Consider the following 25,774-nt stretch of genomic DNA (forward strand, 5'->3'; position numbering starts at 1 on the left):
CGACAACTAACGGTCGATCGTTCGCCGCGGTGGAGACTCGATAAGCCTGTCCCCGGGATTTCGTAACGCTTCCTGGCTGCACCGCGGGTTGACAACCCCGCGACACTTTATCGCTGGCGCGCGGCCGCAGCGTCCCGAGGGGGGCGCGTATAAACCGGGCGCATGGAAATGACGGTTTCCCGCGTCACGCTGCATCGAGACGCGCGTCATCGTTCCCTCCGTGGTTTAGGGAGACGGAAAGATGGGCGTCACGGGAGAGCAGTGAAACGCACAGTGGGCAAATTTTGCGATTTTATGACCAGGACTACAGAAATGAAAATTTTGAATTTTGCAAATTTAATACAAATGTCAATTGAAGAACTGTATCCATTTTCGTGGTGAAAACCTGAAAAGTTATTTTTAATATATCAAATTCGGCACTTTTACGTTCGAATATATGAGAAAATAAATTATCCGAAAAACAGTACTTTAAAATTTTTATAAACTACTTATTAAAAACCGAAACATAATTATTTTGAGGACAAAAATATATATTAAGCACCACCAGAAATTGAATCCATGCCTTGAAATTATTTTCAGATCTTTGGATAACACAATATAAGTGTTTGAAGCAACTTGAAAATCTGGATTAATTCTTTGCGATCGGTCTAACCTCGCGTGAACATAAACATTTGCGAGTCTATAAGAGCTTTGTATTAAAACATTTAACAGTGAAATTGGTGGCATTTAATACTCATATTAGTTCTTCAATTGACATTGCATTTATTTTGACGAATTGAAAAATTTATTTTTGTGGTTTTGGCCATAAAATCGCGAAATTTCCCCACTGTGCCTGGATGCGCTTGGCTCAGCTGCTCGTAGCACGTTCTCGAAAAGTGTGAAAAAACAGTAGAATCCTTCCACCTTTTGTTCCTTCGGTAGACAGAAGTCTGCACAAGGGTCAGCTGCGTCTCCCAATTCACAGAGGCCTCCCAGGTCCCTCTTCCCTACCATTTACAAGCTTTCCGATCATCAAATAACCGCCACATTTCCCGCGATATCCCAAACCACCCTACCATCTCCAGCGTACCCCCAAAAAAAGCTCGAAGCACGAGGGTTTAACGATCCACCCCGAAACAATAGAATCCTCGAGGATCCAGGTGACTGAACCCCTCTCCGTTGAGCCGCGGAATCGCGGATTCTTCGCGCCACCCCCAACAACCCTCTGGCGACGTCGCAGGTGCCTCGACCAGGAGGCGAGCTTGGGAGGGGGCAGGGAGGAAGAGGAGGTTGCAGGAGGGAGGTCAGTGACCGTTTTCCATGCTGGTAGGGGTCGGCGCACTCCCAAGATCGGCGCGTGTGCACGTGCGTGCATGTCGGTGCAAGACGCGCGCCGGTGCAGTCGCTACACTCCCACGTCGCTATGCAGTCCCGTAACATTCGCGGAAGCCGTCTCTCTCTTTTCCTCTCTCTCTCTCTCTCTCTCTCTCTCTCTATCTATCTCTCTCTATCTCTCCCCGCTCTCCTTCTCACTCACTCTTTCTCTCCCTCCCTCACCCTCGGTTTCGCGCTTTATTTCCACCCCGCCACGGGACTCGTCCTCTTCGCAAGGTTCTATACTCGTTCCCTCGTTTCGCGCGGCATAGAGCCGCCTTCTGCCATGGACCGATTTTCACTTGGCAACCACATCGCCGTGCGATACACCCGTGACCGACCTTATCCCTCGCCACCCCCCTCCCACGCCTTTCTCGCGCCAGTTCGTTCACTCGGTATAATACGTACCTCTGGCTGCCCTCTTCTGCCGAGCCTCAGGAGGATCTCCCCTCGCGGTTGCTCGAAGACCTCCTCGTGACTGTTGCGCACTTGGGTTTTGGGGTACCAGATGAGTTTTAGCGAAGTAATGGTTTTTTAGGGGGGGCTTTCGAGGCATCGAGGATGGTGGGGTTTGGGGTGGGTAGAGTGGAAGTGGTGGGGAATAAAGCGTGGGTTATGGAGGCTTTTATTTATTGTTTGCTTTTATGGCTGTGTTTAAGAGGCATGGCGTAACGCGCCTGGAATGAGTGGCGGGATAATAAAGACCGCCTTGTTGCGCTTCACTGTTAACAGATATGCAATATACGTGGATGGTAGACCCCGTAGCAGAACGTTACGCCCGCAGAAACAATATTTTCCGCCGTTGAGCGCAAATTTCTCGTTTCCACTGCCTCGGGAATCATAACCCTTGAATGCAGCCGGCAACTAATGCCGTCCATTACCGACGCAATGCCAGCGCAATTTCTTATTCGAGCTTCCCCCGTTCGTTATCGCGCGGACTGATTTCCATGCCGTTACTTCTCCCCTCAAGAGGCCCAACATACACAGTACACACCATAATTCTTTCTAATGACCCCCGCAGAAATTTTCCTCGAACACCTCGCGAGTACCTTGGCCCTGTAATCTCCACCTTTCTAAACATATATTTACCCAACGCTGCCCACGCCGTCTAGGACCTCGAAATACTAATTGGCGCAGGTCAGGTAGAGGTTACGTAATCGTCCTGGATTTAAACACCCGCACAGTGGGGAAACTTTGCGATTTTATGGCCAAAACTACAGAAATGAAATTTTTGAATTTTACAAATTTAATACAAATGTGAATCGAAGAACTATATCCATTCTCGTGGTGAAAACCTGAAAACTTATTTTTAATGTATAAAATTCGGCACTTTTACGTTCTAATGTATGAGAAAATAAATTATCCGAAAAGCAGCGCTTACAAAAATTACGCATCACATTAAAATCGCGAAATTTCCCCACTGTGACCCGATCCAGCCGAGAACTACGAAACGGTGACGCCACTTGGAATAGCTGTTTGGATTCGCGTCCGATTCGGTTGCAGGCGAGTAATTCGTGAATGATGCTGGGACGAGAGGTGCCAGGAGCGGCTGGGGGGAGCGCGATTCCCTCGATCGGAGATCGATCGACCGAGGCCGGTTATGCAAAGGCCTCGTTAATCGCTCGCGGACTCGTTCTCTGGGTCAACGCTCCGAGGACGGCGACTCGGTCGGCGCTCATTGTCTCCGGCTTCGGCTCAAGGACCGTGGCTCGTTCAGGGTTTCTCGTGGATCTGGGATCGATGACCGTCAGAGGATCGCTTCTCCTCTTCCTCTCTTCTTCCTTCCCCCGTTTCTTGCCCCCTTCGCGCGCCGCGGAACGAGAGCTCGTCGTTCCACGGGATCGGATCAAAGCGACGCGGAAATTCGGCCCCTAGCGATGCCACTCGTCCGCCTCGCGCCAATTAGCCATTCCCCTGTTAACGACGGGTAAAATCGTGGGCGCAGGCGTGCACCTCGGTCACGGGACTAAAGGAGCGCGAGCGAAGGGACGTAGTTTTCGCTGGAATTAAGAGAGACACAAAGATGTGCGCATTCAACCCCTTCGCTAAATCGCTCTTCGATTCAACTTGTTCTAGACTCGTGAAAAGAATCGAAATATTTGAGGGTGTGCGTTGCCTGCGCGCTGTGGTGGCCATTGGTAGACAGGATTAGGTCTGTGAAAGGTCCTTGGTAGCGAAAGGGTTCTCTACCGACTTGAAGCGAGGCTGAAACGGGAAAGCTGGGGTACGGAGAGAGGATGTATTGAGGAGAACAAGCATATTGCTCGTTGCATAAGGACTACCAAATGGCTGGGGGGCCATAGAAGGGGGGCAACGCGAGGTAGCCGTGAAATCGACCGTAGTAGCATCGAACTATTCATCACGTACGGTCTAGACGGCCTTAGGGACCATCGCTACCGAAACACAAGGTCGTCTATGACTTCCGTGTCTAATCGTCCCTCGCTCGATTGCTCAACGATTCGCCATTAGTGGAAGATCGATGGCCACCGCGAGCACCTGAATCCCGTATCCGGGCTTTATAATATTCTATTAATACCCGGTGAATTATACTGTTTGCTTTAAATACCAAGGAGAACGAGTCCCTGCTACTTCGAGATTAACTGATTGCAACATTCGACACGGGTAAGTTAATTACTTGGACGGCTCCTCTGCTTCGTTTTATGGGGCCCCGAGGAACGTAAACATTGCGTAACTTGTTGGTCACGGGACATCGGCGCTGGGTTTGTTACGTTCGTCACATAGTTCTACCTGTTGGCTGTTTCTTCCTCTGTCACTGTCGCCCACCGTCGCCCTTTCGAAATTCATCGAGCATTAGAAAAACATGAAGTAGTGTGTGAAAAGGTTCAAGGAATACACCCTGTCAGTTTATTTTTCGCGTCACGTGCGTCAGCATGACAGGCAATTCGCAATTCCCGCTTGCTAGCATCGTGGATTCTATCCATCCTCTTCGATCAATCTACCCCGGAATCAGTAGATGCAGTAGCTGCCACTGGTCCCCCGATTATCCACGCTTAATTACTCGCAGCCATCGGGACAAGCCCTCCCGTCTCGCCCCCTTGGCCCGCAAAGGCCCCGTCCCAGTAAGCTGCAGCGATTCGGCGTGAAATGTCAAGCAGTCGGCCAGCAAAGCGAATTTACGAGCGTGTCTTCCGTGACCGATTGACTTCTTAACCCTTTCCCTGGCAACCGCCACGCCTCCACGAGGATTCCCGCAATGTAACGAGTCCGGCATTGTCTCCCAATTACGCTGAAAATCTCCGTAGACCGCGGGGCCCTTCCGGACAATGGAGCGCGGTATCTCGAACTCGATCGAGCTGCCCCTCGCCCGATACCTCGGACCATCCCAGCGTTTGTTTTGGATAATCCTTCTCTGGAAGGCAAACAGACGGTGGCTAATCACGTCGACCAGTGGCAAACAGCGCCCCCTAATCGCATTAACGCTCGAAGGGGGCGCAGGTAGCTGCAGAGACGTTTCACCTGGGTCGTACCGTCGCGAGCACAATGCCGTGATTTTTCCGCGTTTTTGTTCCTGGACGGCCCTACGATTCGCTCTAGACCGTGCAACGATCAATCTTCGCGGCCTGCCGCGTGAAATTTTCGAACCCAGAGCCCGGAAAGGGATTAGAGAGAAATATATGACCCGATAATATATTATATTATATTCGTTCGGCGGGGGTGACTTTGTTTCTGCGACGGGGAGGGACTCAACTTTCGGTTACTCTGTGATTAGCGTTCGAGGTGTGGTGTTGTGTTCTGTTGTGCTCGAGGGGCTCGAAGGAAAACGGTCGGTTGAGGGAGAGGGCTCAAGTGTTTCGAACAGGTGATTTGTTCTTTTTCTTGTCCGGTTTTCAGTGGAATTTCGGGTTCGTCCAAGTTCTTTTAACAAGGGAGGATTCTCTACCCCGAAATTCTAATTTTAATTAAACCTCGTGTGAGTGTAGAGCATATTGGAGTTTGCAAGGAGTATTTCTTTTTTCCTGAGGGGTGAAGTCAGCCCTTAAAATTATCGCCCCCTATATTTTCTCGATTTTTTAATATATTTGCGAGCACTTGGAACTCGCTAAATTATAAGTGATTTTCTGTCAATCTAAATTACTTTCCATCAGCGCACAGTGTAACGAGTATATAAGAAAAAAAAAATAAAAAAACAATTTTCCATTAAGATACAGTTATTTACATGTAATTGATATGTTAATCATATTTGTGCACAAAAAAAAATAATTTTTAACATAAAATATTTCATTAAAATATATTTTTGAACATAACTTTTATTAGTTAATCATATCGTGCATACTTTTGTAAAACAAATAAAAAATATATATTTTTAATTCATTTAAACACAAATTAATAACAAACATATGAAACAATTATAAAAAATAAAATTATTTTTTTAAATAGTTCGTATTGATAATAAATTTTAAATTATTCATTCTTATTATACATCTTCATCACTATCAGTTGAATCTGAAGGAATTCAAAGCTCAGTGGCTTTTAAAAATAAATATTCTAGCACGAATTCGTCTAATCTAATGTCTCGTTTTATTAATGTATTTAGGAGCAGATAAAATTTACACCAAATTAAAGGGCTTAAAAAGAACTAATGGTAGTAAAAAAATTAAAGAACCGATATGTTTCGTTTTTTTTTAATTCTATCCAAAAGTTAGAAGATGCGACAAAAAAAAGTAATAATTTGAGCCACTGGTACGTATCCATATCTTTAAATGCAAGAATTTCTAATTAATAGAACGGAAGAAGGATATATTTTGCTTATTTTCAAAAAAGAAATAAAAAAAATAACTTATAAATACTTTATTTATGTTACTAAGTTATGATGTTCTTTTGTTGGAGGAGTTTACTACCAATTCCACGAAATGAAATACAAAATTTAATAAAAACTCAAATTTTGCTTTTTGAACACGTGCCGCGACACTGTGCAGCGGCTTGCGTATTAAATGTTTTTGTAGTTTCTTTCGTCGCGAACGTTTCCCCATACAATTGGGGGAACCTTCTATTTGACGTTACATTAATTCGTACACCTTCCATCCGGGACATTTAACCTCCCGAGCTTTCGTGCTCCCCATTGAACATGAAAATGGAAAAATTCTGAGAGGTATAAGCAAGGGTCGCCCTTCGTGTTTACGAAAGACGTGTCCCGAGCGTTTCAACGAAAGCGTGATTGTCGGGATGCCGGCGATATCCACCCACGGCAAAAAGAGATTAGAGCTGGATGCGCGGCCAGCGGAAAAGGGGACCGCGAGAAAGACGGGGAAAGAAGAAGGCGAGGAAGAGAGGAACGTGTGCCACTAGCCGCGCGGCCCCGAAGTGGCCTGCTTCGCATCGCCACTTCGAGCCGATTACACCGGGTACGCTTCATTCTCCGCCTCCTCTCGCGGACGTCCGCGGTAAACCGCTTTTTCCTCCGTCGATTAATCGCGAAAAACGAGGAGAAACGTGGCATACGGCCACGAGGCAGGCTCCCTCCGCGGCTTGCTACGTGTTGAATCACGTGGATTCAAGGTTTTTGGATACCCACTTCTGCCGTTCTTCGAGAATTAATACCAACAACAAGTAACACGCGGTAAGGGTTAGTAGTGGCTTGCTAAGCTTGCTCGAAATGTGGTGGCAGAAAGTGAAAAATGGGACGGAGGGTGGCCCTCGAAGGGTTGAAATTTATCACGTTGGGGTGAAAGACTCGTTCCCGGAATTTGTTCTGTAATTTTTCGAATCATCTCGCGTGACACATTTCTCGGCCTTGGGAGTGGTATTATTTTCTATTTGGAAGTGGTGATAAGAGCTATTTTTATTAAAGTGTCGTTGGTGAAACGTTGCTGGTGCGTTGTTGAATTTGTTTCGCACGTAGCAGGAATGGATCCGCCGCGGAAAGTCCGCTAGTGGCGCGAAATTCGGATCAGCGACCGTGGCCGTTCCATTTCAATTGCGTTGATGTTTCACGGTGCAGAGGCCTCCGCATGACTATGTATTACCAAACGAAACCGTGATGGAGAAACTAGTCGGCGAATAAGACGCATGTGCAGGCGTGCAACAAGGTGATCGAACGGCCTCGTTGCCTCGGTTTGCAGGTCGCGGCGCAAGTCGTCCATCGGCCGACCTGCAACCAGAGGCGCCAGCAGAGAAATTACTTTTTCCATTTTTCTTTCGTCGCGGCTGGTGTCGCCCCAGCGACTTCCACCGGCGAGTCGCTGTCTCCTCTACTATTTTAACGTAGGTACTTATATGCCTGGATCGTGGCACATCATCGTTAGTCTAAAGGGACGTCGATTCTACTTTTGCTTTAAAGTTTCCTAAGTAAAAGGGAATCTTCCTTGGAAATATATACCATGGCATCATATAGAGATACCATATCACAGTATTCCTAGTATTTCTATATCATAATACATATTTCTATATTATAGTATTTTTGTACTATAGTATTCCCATGTCATAGTATTTTTATATCACAGTATTCTTATATCATAGTATTTCTATATTATAGTATTCTTATTCCATAGTATTCCCATATTATAGTATTTTTATATCACAGTATTCTTATATCATAGTATTTCTATATTATAGTATTCTTATTCCATAGTATTCCCATATTATAGTATTTTTATATCACAGTATTCTTATATCATAGTATTTCTATATTATAGTATTCTTATTCCATAGTATTCCCATATTATAGTATTGTTATATCACAGTATTCTTATATCATAGTATTTCTATATTATAGTATTTTTATTCCACAGTATTCCCATATTATAGTATTTTTATATCACAGTATTCTTATATATCATAGTATTTCTATATTATAGTATTCTTATTCCACAGTATTCCCATATTATAGTATTTTTATATCACAGTATTCTTATATCATAGTATTTCTATATTATAGTATTCTTATTCCATAGTATTCCCATATTATAGTATTTTTATATCACAGTATTCTTATATCATAGTATTTCTATATTATAGTATTCTTATTCCATAGTATTCCCATATTATAGTATTTTTATATCACAGTATTCTTATATCATAGTATTTCTATATTATAGTATTCTTATTCCACAGTATTCCCATGTTGTAGTATTTTTATATCACAGTATTCTTATATCATAGTATTTCTATATTATAGTATTTTTATTCCATAGTATTCCCATATTATAGTATTTTTATATCACAGTATTCTTATATATCATAGTATTTCTATATTATAGTATTCTTATTCCACAGTATTCCCATATTATAGTATTTTTATATCACAGTATTCTTATATATCATAGTATTTCTATATTATAGTATTCTTATTCCATAGTATTCCCATATTATAGTATTTTTATATCACAGTACTCCTATACCATAGTATTTCTATACCATAGTATTACTATATTGAGTACTACATGCGTAGGAGAATATTAGATCAGGTATAGGGTAAATCCGGGTGACGCGGTGGACTCAATATCTCTACTATCTCATTATCCCAAAAACATTAAACGGAAATAAATTTAGAAGTATATTTTAAATACGATTCTGTACACCGTTGTGTGACAAAGGAGGCTAAATGTAACCTCAATTTACCTTTTATAGCCTATAAATCCAGAAAAATCCAGAAGACAGCGAAGTGACGCTATTTTAACGCGTTTTTACGTATAGAGGTCCGGCCCGACCGCGTCTCCCGGATTTACCCTATGATCCCTATTAGTTGAACTATCGATCTTCAGAAGCATTTCTGAGAGGATAGCCGATATTTCCTGCAGTAAATCTACACTTCCTCGTGAAACATAAAGGCACGACCGCAGAATATTGCGTCCACCAGATCTGCTATCAACGGCAGAAGTCGACCCAATCAACTTCTGCACGAACCTGCGATGCCCCGAAACGCACAAGAGAGTCAGTTGCGCATGGAACACGGAAGCAGGAGGAAAATGCGCAAAGGACGAGCGACGGGGGAAGGAAGAGCGGAAGGTTTCGGTGGGCGTGTAGGTGCAGCTGCCGTTGCAACCCGCAGCACGCGCATTAGGATGCACGCTGCACTCCGCTGGCGTAATTCTTTTCATGGGACGCGTGTCCCCGATCATATCTCGTGTACGGGGACCAGGCTGGCCCAGGATCTGTGTCAACGGCGCCGAACGGGTCCGACCAGCTCCTGGCCCGTTGAATTAAATCATCGAGAGCTCCGAAATCGAGAGCTCTCGCCTCGCTTTCGAACCGCTGCTCCTCGCTTCGTCGGCTCGAAAGATCCGGCTGGCCACCTAGGATCAACCTGGGCAATCTCGGATTCAAAACGAATTCTCCAGCTCCTTATGTATTGAAATTAGAGGTCCCACTGTGCTTCTAGCGCAGTGACAGAAAAATGGAACTGAACGAAGTAAGAATTATACTGTCATTAGTCTCTATTAACGCGAGACTTGCAGAAGGGACTTATACCTGCGGCCCAATTGGGCCTACTCATTTATTCTACACAGCGGACTATGCCCTATGTGGCTGTTGTTTTGGAAGAAAATTGACAGGCGAAGAAATAAGTAGTAACAACTCACCAATGCATCGCATGCCAATATCATTACACTTTACAAATTCCGATGACCATATCAAGTGATCTGCGCGCCAGTTCCAACGATTTCGACTTGCACCAGATCGTTCCAAAGAGGATCCCACAGACCCAACCCTACGTATCACGGAATCTAGTCTAAACGGCGGGAACTAGCAGGCTAACCTGGCTAACGAGCCCTGCTCCGGGCAGATCGGTGGTCGATGGTGGTGCGCGCAACGCGCCAGCAAGTATATATGGTTATACTTCCGCAGTGGGCGCTATAGGGCAGGCTATGGGCATAACGGTGCGCACGTCGCGTCACGCACATGCGTGCGTTGATGTCACTGAACCTGCAGCAGCACCAGCAGCAGCCAGTAACAGCAACGTCGCTGGTAGCAGCAACTCGAAGACCGCAAGAGCATCGCGGCACCGTTCTCTTTTCTGCACGCCTCGTGCACCTTCCCCGAGATTACCACCTTATTATCGCAATATGTAATCTTTCCTCGTTCCTTCTCACGAAAGAACGGGCCCCGGGACAATGGGGCCCCGCTAGGGCCTCGCACGAACACCTCCCTCCATCCCCTCGCGGATTGCGCTCTGCGTCGGGCCACGGTGTATCATATTAACGGGTTGGAGGAACGACGATGCTATTAGGGAGAATTTCAATTGCATTTCGATGCTGCTCGGTGATCTTTGGCTGTGGACCTTGGATCTTTGCTCCGGGGGGATGAAAGGAGAGAGGTATATATGTACCAGTGGATTAGGAATAGGGAATACTTCTGGGGGAAGTATGAAGTCGGGGATTTAATTCACCATTCATCATCACCTGTTAATTGCACTTGCACGAGAAACGTGTATATTTCACCGCGCGGTATAGTGGCACTACTTAGTATGCGATACCATGATATTACTTAATAACACAGTATGACGGTGTGCGATTCTACGCGAGCTATCATGCTGGTTAGGATAGTCGTCGGTCTGATCACCTAATAGTCGAGGGAGCACCAGGAAGTCGTCGATAGTGGATTCTGTAACGACTAAGCCTACCCAGCGCTCGGTTCGAGCTCTAATAACCGCTCCGCGATCGTGCTCATAATAATCCATAATAATCCCTGAAATATGCAACGGAATCGCAGGCGTTGCGAGATCCTTGCCCTGGGTTGAGGAGTCTTTAGCAATCCTCCTTCTACAGGGCTCAGATAACATCCACTCGTTTGATGTTACGGCTGCTTTAAGGGGCTATACCTAGTCGGGCGGCCGAAAAGAGGCGAATGTTTGTGAATTTTTTTTGAAAAAGCGGAAGCGTATATTCTTACAGAACTTTTTGCGCTTGAAAGAGCAACATTTAAAGAACATTTGATAATTTTTTTGTTGAAAAATATTTACGTTTACAATAAAGTAACAACCGACATCCAAGAAGCCTTTTTAAAAATTTGCTTTTGCGGTGAGCACTGCCATTCGGAAGCAGATTATCTAAAATCAAAAAAACAAAAGAGATTTCGTTAGTATATTAATGTATCCTCAGGTTGACGGAGAGAATTTTCTGAAATATTAATTTAAAACAAAATGGTGGCTATTTAAAGTTGAAATTCTGATATTTTTCGCGTGATTTTTACGGTCGTTACTTTATTGTAAACGTAAATATTTTTCAACGAAAAAATTATCAAATATTCTTTAAACGTTGCTCTTTCAAGCGCAAAAAGTTCTGTAAGAATATATGCTTCCGCTTTTTCAAAAAAAATTCACACACATTCGCCTTTTTCGGCCGCCTGACTAGGTACAACCCCTTAAGCGACGAACGCCGCTAATCAGTTATTTCTGAGACTTGATCAATCTTCCCGTGGAACATACTTTATTTTCGGCTTCTGTAAACATCTTGCGAGTTTATCCCGGTGATCGCTCCATCGGGAGCGTTCAAATTTGGCTCCCAGCTTTCTCCTGTTCGAAGGGACGCGATCGATTAGCACGAGAAAGGGAGAGTCTCCTGAATAGCTTCCTCGAGGTCAACGAGTTCAGCGCGTTGCCACTTTTGGCGTCCCTCTTCGTCAACTCCGCCAGAGTTCCGAGTGATTTAGGGCCCTGGGAAGTTTCCTGGACCGCGCGAGCTGCGCTGAACCCTTCCAGGCTAAGACACTGCTGTGTAAACTTAGCGACAAATCGCGCATCTTCTTATGGACAGTAGGAACTTGGTATGGTATAGCATTAATATCTCTGAATTATGCAGCGGAGGGTCTATGCGACTCGAGAGTCGCCTGCTCGTTCCAACAGTATTTTTAGTCGTCGTAAGCTATGCGGTACTCTAACTTCCACTTTCCGCATACTTTGTAGCTAAGTAGTCCAGCCAACACATGTTATTTAATACTTCGCTCTGAAATGAAAATTGGGGCGATCTTTGACTCTCGTTCTTCTTTTAATTTCCTCCTGCAGCATAGCTTCGGCGTATGTTCCGGCGAGCATAGTTCGCCCGATTTAAACGTAGAAGGAGTAATGCGAATAGAAATAATACTCTAATGCTGCGCTCCATCGCGACGAGGAGATCGGCTACATTTTTTACGAGGCGAACGATTTGACATGGCAGCTCCAAGTGTCGATGATCTAGGAAGCTGCCTACGAAGGCAAAACGTCGGTCGGCGACCGGACGTTCACTGCCAAGGACACGACGAGGTAGACAATGAAGCCTCCATTGCCGCGTGAAAATAGCTTCTAATTATGCTGCGCCTCGTTACATTTTTATCTCTGCCTGAACACGCGCCGCTGCTCCACCGTCATTCCGAATGCTAGCAGGAAAAACGAGCCTAGGCGACTGCGGAATAGAATTGTTCCAGACGTCCCGACGGTTCCGCGAGCTCCCGTGGATTTCCCTTCGCGATTCCCGCCATTGCAGTCTTCGTTCTCTATGGTATTTCGCGGCGCAACCGGCGAGGCTACTTTCTTTCAAGGTTTTAAACCAATCGCAGGGAACCGCGCGTCGATCACTCTCTTTGCAAACAGTCATTTCGCTCCCACCTGTGCGTTGGAATTTCAATCTGTGGGATTACTTCGGCTTGGGAACAGCCGCTGGGATTGTAAAACACTGCCTTTTCACCTGTCTAGAATTAATTTGTACATACACTCCCCTATTATGTTTCTAATCACCTTGCAATCCGTTACTATGCTTCCATTAACATCAATAGCAGATAAAACGGACAAATGCTCGATTAGCATAGCCAGCGAGCAGCTGGATGAAATATTCGTGGAAGAATGGAAACGCGAGTTGCTGGTGACGAGTTCGCTAATGCCGATTCTCGCGAGGGGTGGTTGACCAGTAGGCGGATAGAGTGGTTACTCTAAATCTCACAGAAATCGCGATATTTTGTGTTAATGCGCGCAGTCGTATTCGTCGAAATTTATTTCTTCCAGCCGTTAGTATTTAATCCATTAAGGATCGTCGTATTTGGAATTGCCATTCAAAAAATGATCACAATTTTATTTAAACCCCTTCTTCTTATTCTTATAGTTAAAGTAGCTTCGGTAGCAGAAGAAGGATAATTTATCGCTTAAATTATCCGATGATTGCAGAAAGTTGTGCGAGATTACGCTGCGGCGAAGAATCGTTGGAAATGTTTTGTACGATTTCCTCGGGGGCTGAAAGCGGCCGATTTCGAATCAGCGATTCTTTCACCCTTCGCCTGGCACGTTTCCCCGATTACTCTTCGTCAGAGTCCAATAATGCCGACACGTGCGATCGCTTTACACTACCCGATTAAAAATAGATGCCACGCGAGGGCCATGGTGTGTCCGTTGCATATAAATGCGTATCGCTGCAGGTCGCTAGCCGATTTCAAGGAAACGACTTCGTCTGACCTCCGTCGTCGCCGGCCATTATGTTCGAGGTTAGTCCAACTTCGTGGCCTGATAGCTCGCCCATTCGCGCCAGTTCGCCGTGCTCCCCTCTGGCATTTTGCGTAATGCGCCTTGGAAATGTCCGGATAAACGAATTTCTCGGCTAGGTAGCTCAGAAAATCATGAATATATATAAAAAAAAACGACGAAATTGATTTCTCCCTTACGAGATAGTATATTTTTCTATTCAAAGTCTGCCTTCGTAAGTTCAGCATAATGTTCCTTTAGTTTCCGAGGAAAGTGGCTTGAAGCCCGATCAGAAATCGAATTGCAGTATCCAGAGAAGTGGAAGTCGGTTAGATCCTTCGCGTGTTCTCCTAATTAAATCAAATTATTTAATTGCTTCAAGGAACACACCTTCGACGACCCTGTACCACGAGGCACCCTAAAACCTCCTCGTTTCCAATCATCCCTCTGTAGTCCCACCCCCTTCTTAAACACCCCCTTCTACGCGAAACTAAGAAATCAGCACAGTGTGTTGCTGCCTCCTGTCACGTGCTCCGAAACAAAAGTCCGACTGCTGTTCTAATCGAAGACAGCTCGCGCAGAACGAGGACGAAGAGGACAAAGCAACGAGGACAGCCAAAGAGAGAGAGAGAGGCAGAGAGAGACAAAGAGGGAAAAATGCAATCGGCTACGAGAGAAGGTCGACGCGGCAGAGTCGAGGGACAGGGTCAGTGCTCGTAATAGCGGTGCCATAAAATCATGAAAATAAATTATTGCGTAGATGATGGTGGACGTTAACTTGCCAGGCACTGGTGTCTCGTGACACCTCTCGCCGTTCCGCCGACCGTTAAGCCTGTGGGCCTCGAGCCAGCCTGCGCGCAGTCCGCGCATACGCGACGGAGAAAGTTTAACGTTTATGCGTTTATGAAGCAGCAATAAACGCGTTGCCCCCTCCGCCGTCCGAAGAAAGAGAAAAAAAGCTTGGCGACGTTTACGAGGCCGATCGGTGCAGAGCAAGTACACGCCTGGTCTCCCTGTCTCTCTCCCTCTGTTTCCTTTCTGCCTGCCGGCACTGGCCAAAGGGTTGCGGCCATGGGGCAAGGGTTGAAGGGGCCCCGTGTTTGGGTTTCCAGTTTATTGTGGCGGACCCTTTCAATGACCCAGGGTGTCTCTCCGTCTCTGTCGAGGTTTTCCTGCGAAATATCGAGTTTCCAAACTCGATCCCCCCCCGCGCGGGCACTTCGCCCCTACAATGAGGAGATACTTCCGGTTCCTGCGGAAGACACTCGCCCCCTCCCGTCCTCCTTTTACTTTGGATGAGTGGCTGTCGATAAATGGATGATCCGTGAGCTTTGGCACCGCGAGTGTTTTTATTTCTCGGCGATTTTTGGGCGGGGTGGATTCAGATCGAAAGTTATAGAGCTACGAGTTGATCTCTTCGTAGTTTCTTGGAGGAGTTTTGCAGCCGTGTGGTGTAATACGGATGGAGATCCGTCGATTGGGTTATACGCTCTTTATGGTGGTGAATTTGAAGTGAGATTGGGTTGCAACGTTCGCGTCTGTCCAACTGGCGGCTGTTCGCGTTGGCGACGAGGGAAACACGGAATTACGACTTCTCGCTCGCGCCAGGAAGCATCCACCGTCGATAAATCGAGACACATTGTCCCGTCGATGTCACCACTTGAGGCGTAGTGAAAGGAAAGGTCCACGCGCATAAACGGATTATAAAGGGCGTGGGTGGTCGGGATCGGACAGGTGCCGGTGATACCAGAGCGCGTAGGTGGACCTGACAATGGGGCCCGGGGCCGAACGGACAATCCGAACCGCAATAAATCGCGGAAGTACACGGGCGTGCAATTAATCGTGACGTTATTAATCCTTGAGAATCGATCGGCTGCTAACGAGCGGACCAGGTGGAGGCGTTGATGAATTTTTATTTCATTCTTCTTCTTCTTCTTCATTTTCATTTTGTTTCCTTCCACTGCGCGCTCCGCGCCAGCAGAAATCGACTGTTTCGCGGAGGGAACAGGCGGGACATCGGGTTACCACGATCAGCGGTAAACCGATCCGCGAGCGGCCATAAAATTCCACGAGCGATGGCCTAGTCACGAGGACGCTAAGCATTCGGCAAACACGCTGAAAAATATTGAGACACTTTCGCGTGGATGTGTGGAACGAAACCAGCCCAGCCAGCAAGTTCGTCGAACCGGTATCACGTTTTTACACCCGCGAGCACGCACGTGCCTCTATCGTCCTTCGGGACGGAACCAGGCTCGCCTCGCTGCGGATGCGGTTTCGGTACTGCCGAATCTAGAGACGCGGTAGCGTCTCGACGCCAAGTACATGAAAGACACCCTGTATATGTCGACTGACGATACCGCTATCGTTTACTCGTCGCACGGCTATTCCAACCTATCTTGAAACTTATTTCATTAATATCTCATCACGCCTGCAATCTTTTCTAGATTTAAAGGTATTTTTATGATGTAAACCGCATATAAGCTTTCGAATAAGACCAATTTCGATAAAATCGGTCCACGCATAACAGAGATATCGTAATATCGTTTCATGGATCAGTCGGAAACGGTGATTTTTCTTCTGATTCTGATTCTTCAAGCCAAATTTTCGTCTACATAATACGTATACGCGTTACACGCACACCTTCAGCCAAAAGAAAGACTAACACTTGTCTGTTTCGTTGATTCGTCGACTCTCGGGACCATTCGGCAGAGATCGTCGTCAGTCATTGTACATATTTACCTGTGTATATACAAAGTGTCAATACATCATAACCTGTCAAATGTAAAATAAGGTAAGTTGTCCAAATCTGAAATGTCGCGAGTTTTTACACTACACGGGAGACTGAATTATATTTAATATTTTTTTGTGATACTCTTTTTCGTCCTCGACTTTGTCATGTACTTGGCGTAATTTTTTTACTTTTTTTGAAGTTTTTTTATGGGGATTTCGTATTACGCGCGTTGCGTGGCTCAACAGCGGTGCGCGAACAATGCGCGCTGGATCGATCTGAGTACGCAATATGTCGACAGAAATTCAGTGAGTATAAAGATATTCTTGGCGAAGAAGTTGTTGCCAGAGTAATTGCTACCCTCCAAAGGCTCAGCTGAGATAGTTTACGCGGTTTGTGGGGAATGTTCGGAGTTAAGAGTCACGCGAGGGTAGTGAATGGAAGGCAGAGTTGACATAGGAAACAAATTCTTTATTTTTCTTCTGAGACTAAGTTAGTTGACCCTGCGATTCCTGCGATGTTGCGATAGGTATAGGACTTTTATACTATTCAGATGTGGGTGTGCTTTGATGGTTAGTGCCTCGGCATGAATGCAGCATATACATTCTTCTATTCTCTCTCCTCACGATTGCTCTGCCCATCTACGACGGACAAGTTAAAAATCGGCGCGTTACACATCGCGCGGTCACCCTTGTCGGTGGACAAAGAGGACAGGAGAGGAGCGAGGCTGGCGGTAGAAGAGAGGCCGAGAGGAAGCCGGCAAGGTTAGAGGGAGACGAGAGAGAAGGCAGAAGGCGAAACGACCGGGCACGGTCTCGCGGTTGGCTCGAGCGAGAGGGCGCATGGCCTTGGCCGCTGCTGCGGGGTAATTCAGTCAAGGTTTCGGCCGATGAACTTCCTCCGACGGGAGGAAGGAGAGCCGGGCAGCGCAGAGGCCCGAGCCGCTGGTGGGGATACGCGCGGGCCAATAGCGGCGGCACGCGGCCCAGCGAGCCGCGACGCGATTGGTCGGGCCCCGTGACGCCGGGTGCCCGGGCCCGCAGCCGGTTGTCAGTGACCTCCAGCATTGAAAATACGATGAACTCTCTCGGGGGGCTCTGTAAGAGAGCGCAGCGGTGCGCTGTGTGTCCTCTACTACATACTAGGTAGCCAGGGCGTAGACATTGTAGATGGTCGAGGCAAAAGCCTGGCAAGCAGGCAGGCCGCATCAATCCCTCCCCTCCACCGAGCGGTCGCTGCTCGAGTAAGGGCTGCACGGCCCCCAGGTAACCAACACTCGGCAGCGCCGAACTCCAGTCAGACCAACGCGAACCTCCCTCGAGCGAACACTTACTTTCACTCTCTCTTCTGCCTACCTTCCCATCCGCGCTCTATCCGTCTCCCGGCGTGGTTCCTCTTCCTCTGTCGCGCGCCTCGTCCGTGATTCTCTTCCCGCCCCCGGTTTATAACACGGACGTGGTGTCCATCGGCCGCCACAGAACCCACCTGACCCTCGTTTGGGTAGGATCGCCGTCCAACTCTACGTTGGCTCCGTTCAGTGATATTCCAAGTTCAGCATTCCACCGGTCGCATCGCATCGCAACGCGTCACGTCGTCCGATTCTGTGCGTTAACCGGGCGGTCGGTATTCGGCGGGACTGGCAGACGAAGGTACATCAGAGGAGGGGTCCGTTACCCTCGCCGTTCCGGTGATACTCGACCGAGTGAGTTTGTGATTTAGTCTGTGATCGAGGGACCATCGTGGACTGATGACGGCCCTCAGCTCAGTGCAGTGCCGTGCCAAGTGGATGGTAGATCGACGATCTTAAAGAATCATTGGATTGCAATTCACGCGCCGCCGTCTGTTCCCCCGCGAAAATGATCCTGACGCCGGATAGCAGTGCACAGGCCACGGCCGCGACGTCTCCCGCCCCGGAATCGCCGATCTCGAGCATATCCTCGCACGGATCGCGCGCCTCTAGCGTGTCGCGCATGTCTTGCGTCTCTCAGAGCATGTCCAATGCCTATCACGTGGCCCAGTTGCCCCATCGCCTCAGCCCCAACATGCCCACCATGGACTCCACCGTCTCCTCGGCCAAACCTGAGCCCGAATTGAACATAGGTACGATTAGCGATTCCGTAACCACCGGAGGAAACGAACGATACAGTTTTCCTCGACCCTGAAACTCCCTCGCGACCCGGCGTCCCCTGTTCTATCGCCCGGTTCGTTAGAATCTGAAGGCTCGCGGTGATCGATAGGGACACCCACGGATCGTGAAAAACGATCGCGCGGCGTGACAGCCGAGTGAAAGCAGAAAGTTGTAACACAGCGATGCTGTAACCCGCCGCGAGAGAGGAGAAAGTGTTCTTCTTTCTCTCCCACCTTTCTCCCAGAGCAGCGCGCTCTCCGCCACGTGGAGAGCGTGCACACACGCGTGCAACGCAACATCGGCGCCGCAGCGTACCTCAGTGTGTAATCCATGCCTTTCTTTTTTGGTTTATTGCAGAATTCGACGGGACCACGGTATTGTGCCGCGTCTGCGGGGACAAGGCGTCCGGTTTTCACTATGGGGTACACTCCTGCGAGGGATGCAAGGTGAGTCGGCTTTTGCAACTCGACACCAGCGTATTCGCTCGTTCAGCATTTTTGGATCCGCCCCTTTGTTCCGGCTCGCCAAGTGTTTCATTCCTCGGCACTTCCACGGCGTGTCCAGAAATGCTGCGCGACGACTACTTAACGACATTCCTCGATATTCCTCCTCGGCTTCGCGGGATCGTTCGGTCGTCGGTGTCCCGCGAATTCCGATGGAAAGACAGAGGAAGGAGTATCGAAAATGTCGAGCCGTGACGCGATGTGGCCAGGAAGTGAACGGAGATTGAATGTGAATGTACGATGCGCGACCCAAGGCTACGGAGAAGCTATCGACCGGGCGCAGGCTCGGCCTTGTGCACGCGGAAATCGCGATCCTTGACGTTGCCTCCTCGACCGGGTAGCCTCCCGAGGCAGACGAAAAATCGCGCCAAGGCCCCTTTTCTTACGGCTGTCCCAGACGGCGCGATCTTTATCGATTCCTCGCCAAACAGAAGCTCGAGGATTCTCTTAACAGCTTCGGAGTAGAATTACATTCACCGATTCAAGTCGTATATTTATTAGGCACCGATAGAAAGCGAATAATCAGAGTTACGATCTTGATAGCTCCTTTGGCTGAAAAATCGAAGCGTTGAAAAGTATAACCGTTATAAAGAACATAAATATCAGACTATATAAGTATAAGTTACGGTTCCTGTATAGCTCTATAACTTTTATTTTTTAGGTTCTATAACTTTTATTTTTTAGGTTCTATAACTTTTATTTTTTAGGTTCTATATAAGTTACAAAGCGGTTATAGAACCGATGCTTGTAACGATTGTACAGAATTTTACAGTAAATGAAATCACAACATATTACAACTATAAATTACCTACTCTGTGTAACCAAATTGTTTAAAAATTATTATAAATAAGTAAGCAAATAGTTGTGATATGTTGTGATTTCATTTACTGTAAAATTCTGTACAATAGTTACAAGAATCGGTTCTATAACCGCTTTGTAACTTATATAGAGCCTAAAAATAAAAGTTATAGAACCTAAAAAATAAAAGTTATAGAGCTATATAGGAACCGTAACTTATATAGTCTGATATTTAGGTTCTTTATAACGGTTATTCCGAATAAAGGTTCTGAATAACTCTTTCAAGAACCGGAATCTTTATAATAACGGTTTCAAGCCCTGCTAGAAATTATCCTGCTTAAATATTTAATTACAAAGTGGAATCAGTTAATTCTCTTGCAAAGTTAGTGGAATACTTTTGAGAAAGAATCTCAGCGTACTGGGAGAAAGGAAGCTGGATCGTGAAGGGGAGGACTGGCATAATAGGATACGCGGTTACCTCACGATCACGTATTTTCGTGGAAAAGCGGGAGGAGGGTCGGATCCCGGACAATGGCGTCGCGGGCGGTTACGCAAAAGGAGCGGAAAAGTGTGGCGAAATTCTTTGACGACCGATAACCTTCGAGCATCGGGGAAACGCGTGAGAAGGGTCCAGACAGGTATCTGTCTTGGGCCTTTCGTCGGAATCGCTTTGTGCCGGTGGTTTTCGTGTGGCCGAGCTCTCGGGGCAGGGGAGTGGAAATGGCTCGAACAGGTATGTGCAACGGAGAATGCACATCCGTCCTTTCGACTTCCTGTCCGGCACCCCTGTTTTCCCATTCTGTCGCGCCAGATCGACTTCTCCTCTGGATAGCCGACAACCTATTTATGTCGCTACGCAGAATCTTTTGAATCTTCGTACGTAGAGCGCTACTTCTCCAAGATTTTACCGAAGAATCCAGTTCACCTCTAAAATAATTAATCCGCGGGCAAGATCGAGGAATTGCCTTGTTTCCTCGCGATCAATAACACCTCCACGGGTTAAAAAAAGGAATGTTGCCCCCTCTGAGGATGCCTGAAATGAAATGTAAATGGTTTCCCCTGAGACTGATAATTGCGTCCCGCGAAGGCCAACGTCCTCGTGGTCGTCATTGTGCGACTCGAAGGTGGCGCTTGGTGGGGGCAGCACCAGGCCGCGAATTCGTTTTAGGAAGTGGTGGAGCGCTGCCACCACCTCCGTCGCTTTGCCACCTCCACGGTAGCCAAGCGGCGGCGGTGGGGGCTGCTCTGCCAGGTGTTGTGAATCGGTGCTCCGGTGCTCGCAGATCTTCTTCGTCCGGCGAGCCGATGACTTCGTCAGACCGCTTGTGTCCGTTTCGTCGATTGCTACTCGTTTCCAAGTAGTCACAGATATCGTCTGAAATCAAAGCTCCCAGACATCGGCTGATCCAACCTTTCAAAAGCTTCCTCCTTACCCCAACAATAACTACCCTCAATGATCACCTCGGTCCAGCCACCCTTGGACACCTCCCGAAGGCATCCCTGGGCTCTGTCCCCGGGTAGCTTTACCTCCAGACGAAAAGAAAGAGAGAGTGGAGCGACGAGTGCCCGAAAAGCCAAAGGCATGATCACGAACGACCGCGGGAAAGAGAAAGTGTCCCGGTCCTCCGTTCGACCCCCCAAAGCGGAGCGGTCGCTGCTGATTCCCTTTGTCAGCCCTTCGAAAAGGGAGAACTGGATCGACCAGCCTTCTCCGCGATCAAATCTTGCCGGGCATTTTTCCGTCTAGACTACTGCTCCCACCCGGGGGAGCGGGGGTCTCCGAAGAGGAGAGCGATCGGAGGAGTTGGCGTTGACTGGGTCAGTAACTTGCCACGGCCGCTGCGCCGAGGAGGAACGAGAACGCGTCGTCGCCGAGTGACCTAGCCGCCAGCGGTGGAGACCGTCTTCTGGTACTGGAAGAGGGACCCGTGGAAAGGGAAGGGAACGCGGAAGAGTGTTGGATATCTTTAAGACTGGGTCGCTCGGTCGCGCTGCTGCTGTTGCACCATTTCGCCATAGCGACTCGTGGCCGAGGAGCGGGCTGCTTTTCCTCGGCTCCCTCGCCTCGTTCAGCCTCGTTCAGCCTCGCGCAGGTTCAAGGAGTCACGTAGCCCGCTCCTGGACACCTTGCCGGGCTCCATGGGAACCTGGGCTTCGCAGCTAGCTAGCAGCTACGCGGCTCCTCAGCCTCGTCTTCGGGGGTGCTTCTCTCTCGGGGTCTCGACTAGTCCGGGCTCGCATCAACGGGCGCAGAGAGGGCGGTGAGAAAATGGCGGGAGCGGTTCCGTAGCCTCGCTGGCCCAGATCTTGCCGGGACGTTGCTCCCGCGACACTTTTCGTGCGCGCGTCACTGACCTGGGCTCACTTTTACGCCACGGAAGATTCACGTCGCCCCGCGATCACGTGGCCGCGATAAAGGCGCGATAAAGCCGCGATAAAAGGCACGACGTCCAGGTGGGATAAACGGCTGCCTCGGATCTCGATGCACCTCTTTTCGCGCACTTTGCTAATCGCATTCCCATAACATTCCACGGTGCAACGTCGCGATTGCGTTCTCAAAATCATTGTCAAATAGAATCGTTCCACGGAGTGCCTCTCCCGCCAAATTCCGGCCGTCTCCGTCGCGATTTTGTTGAAAAGCAACACGGAGGGTGGGTGTCGTAGGTGTAGCGTAGTCACTTAGAAGAGAGTCGCGCGAAGGAGGCAAAAAATCGCGATGGGAGACGAGGGAATTTTTCTTGCTTTCGCGTCGACGTTCCTCTGTAAATCTCCCCGGCGGGACAATCAACGGGTGGAGGTGCACGGCGACTCTTTTTCCGGAGGGTTGAAACCAGGCGACCGGTGCATTAACCCTCCGGTCGTCGACCCTCGAGCCAGTTACGTCACACGGCTGTGTTCCCTTCTCCTCATCCTTCTCGCGTGCCCCTCCGCTCCTCCTCCTCCTCCTTCTCCTCCTCCTCCTCCTCCTCCTCCTCCTCCTCCTCCTCCTCCTCCTCTTCCTCCTCTGCCCCTCTAGCTCGTTCCTCCTCCACCCAGCGTCGCCCGCCTCCCCTCCGCCGCTCGCACCGCGACTCCCTCGCCCCCCTCTCGGCTAACCGTCATTTTTGATGTCGTAACGAGTCGTGATCTCATTTTCATTTGATTGCGCGGGTATTTCGGTGCTCGGTTGGGGTTACTGACCCCGGTGCATCTACTTTAGAATCGGGTCAGCCGCTTATTATCGTGGTAGGTGTTCGCTCGGCGCTGTATCTCCGGCCAGCTCGGCAGCGGGAGCACCGCTTTCAAGATAACGCTTCCACCGCCGCACGGAATCGAACGTCACGCTTCCCTGCCGCCCGATAAAGCCACCCCCGGGTGAAACGCGACACCCTCCACTGCCCGTGGCTTTGATAGCTTCCCGTTGCACAGTGGTGAAATTTCATGATTTTATGGCCAAAACCACAAAAATAAATCTTTCAATTCGACAAAATAAATGCAAATGTCAATTGAAGAACTAATATGAGTATCAAATGCCACCAATTTTACTGTTAAATGTTTTAATACAAGCTCGTATAGACTCGCAAATGTTTATGTTCATGTAAGGTTAGACCGATCGCAAAGAATTAATCTAGATTTTCAAGTTACTTCAAACACTTATGTTGTGTTATCCAAAGATTTTTAATAAGTAGTTTATACAAATTTTAAAGTACTGTTTTTCGGATAATTTATTTTCTCATATATTAGAACGTAAAAGTGCCGAATTTTATATATTAAAAACAAGTTTTCAGGTTTTGATCATGAAAGTGGATACAGTTCTTCAATTGACATTTGTATTAAATTTGTAAAAATTCAGAATTTTCATTTCTGTAGTTTTGGCCATAAAATCGCAAAATTTGCCCACTGTGCGTTGTTCGGACCGTCTCGGATTCTCGCTAGCGTTCGGGGCTTTTCGGCGACAGGCAGGAGGGACGCTACCCTCGGATTTCAGGAAGCTGGCACTCCGGATTACAGGGATTCGGTTAGCTTGGATTTTGGGAATCGTTAGGAGGATGCAAAGTGTTTATGCTACGGCTGGGTCATTCCACGCGAAGTCGGACACTTTTCGGAGTAACATTTCGGATTTTGGTGCAACTTGGATATGTTGTGGTCTTTAGGGGTATATAAACATATCTCGAATGATTTTTCGAAATGTCAAAAATTGTGGATGTTACAGCTCTTTGAAATATAGTGTTTACTATTTTCCCAAAAATTATAACTGTTGAACTAATAAACTGATAAAAATCACCTTTTGGATGCTTACAGTGCAGATTTAAGAGTACCTAATAAAAATTATTTCACTTAATAAAAACGAATATTTAACCATTTATTTAGTAATTGTTCTAAACAAATGCAATTTTATAGTTGAAGGCACCTTTTTAAAAATTTGGAAAAAATAGGAGGATAATGCCCTGTTTTTCCTCTTTATGGACATGTTTTGAAAAACGTGGACGTTTTAAAATTGGCCAAATGAAAATTAATTGAATGTAACGCTGCGTGAAATCACACCGGCTCGACTGGTCGCTCGGGCCGTGCGGTACTCGCAGCGGCCAAGCGGCTATACCTGATATTCTTATACAGGATTCTCGAAAATGATAAGTATTTGAAAAAAAACTGAAGGAGGAAAACTCTTACTGTTTTTTATATCCGACATAATACGGTATCTGAATTTTTGGTGTTCGCAATATTTTCCTTGAAACGAGGGTAACTTTTAGTTGTTTAAATGGAATGTTATATATTTGATTACCCAATATGAAAGCGACTGTCAAGACAAATTCAACCATATGGTATACTATTACCTTCAAGGCCACACAAGGTTAGGAATGAAATAAAGAAACCCTATCTACTAGATAAATAGTTCAATATATTTACTTCAAACCTTATCCTCCTAATTTTCCAAATTTTTAAAAAGGTGCCTTCAACTATAAAATTGCATTTGTTTAGAACAATAACTAAATAAATGGTCAAATATTCGTTTTTGTTAAGTGAAATAATTTTTATTAGGTACTCTTATATCTGCACTGTAAACACCCAAAAGGTGATTTTTATCAGTTAATTAGTTCAACAGTTATAATTTTTGGAAAAAATAGTAAACACTATATTTCAAAGAGCTGTAACATCCACAATTTTTGACATTTCGAAAAATCCTTCGAGGCACGTTTATATACCCCTAAAGACTACAACACATCCAAGTTGCACCAAAAACCGAAATGTTACTCCGAAAATTGTCCGACTTCGCGTGGAATGTCCCGGCTGTTATTGATACCCTTCGTTTATACATCTCTTCAGATACTTGTAGAGTGCACTTATCAGGCGCGTTGGTAACAGATTCAGCGATAGAACTGAGAAACATTCCGAGCGCCATGGAAACAGAGAATAGTTGGAGTGGTGACCTCGGTGATCGACTTCCCCGGTATCGATGCCCGGGGAATAGAGCAGCGAACTCGCGTTCGAGGTCAAACGAGAGTATAAAAGCTGGTCGGCGAACGGCATCATTCCATTACTACACTTCTCCTGAATATATCCCACGGTGGATACTCCTGATTAACCGTTTCGGAAACCTAATACTTGCTTCGTGAGCTGGACTTACATATTCAGAAGCCAGACCAAAATTGGAAATCTGTTCTATTCGTATCCCAGACTATTACTGTTACAGACAGCCTCTAATCTTTGACAATCATTCATAATCAAGTATATAGTTGCGACAACTTAGCGACACTACTCTACCATCCCTTACAAAACCGAAGAACGTCCTCCAGCTACCTTCACCTATCCTCGCGCTCCTGATATCCGAAAAGCTTTCAAAAGCATCCCTTAGCAAGGAAAGAACTCCCCCAGCTCCACCCACGGAAACTTTTGAGCCCGGTATA

The 25,774-nt window shown here is 47.1% G+C and overlaps 1 protein-coding gene across 5 annotated transcripts in view; it reads left to right on the forward strand.

The window, feature by feature from the left end:
- Window positions 1-25,774, forward strand: part of E75 (ecdysone-induced protein 75) — a 172,283-nt gene that overhangs the window by 129,786 nt on the left and 16,723 nt on the right. For 4 of the 5 annotated variants that reach the window (XM_076815502.1, XM_076815498.1, XM_076815499.1 and 1 more), the window contains one exon: window positions 18,946-19,034. In XM_076815502.1, the coding sequence (XP_076671617.1) occupies window positions 18,946-19,034 (89 nt within the window). Of the gene's footprint in view, window positions 1-17,836; window positions 18,561-18,945; window positions 19,035-25,774 lie in introns of those variants that run through there. The other variant, XM_076815497.1, reaches the window with a different exon arrangement.

The sequence above is a fragment of the Andrena cerasifolii genome, chromosome 6 (genome assembly GCF_050908995.1).
Source record: "Andrena cerasifolii isolate SP2316 chromosome 6, iyAndCera1_principal, whole genome shotgun sequence".
Classification (NCBI taxonomy): Eukaryota; Metazoa; Arthropoda; class Insecta; order Hymenoptera; family Andrenidae; genus Andrena; species Andrena cerasifolii.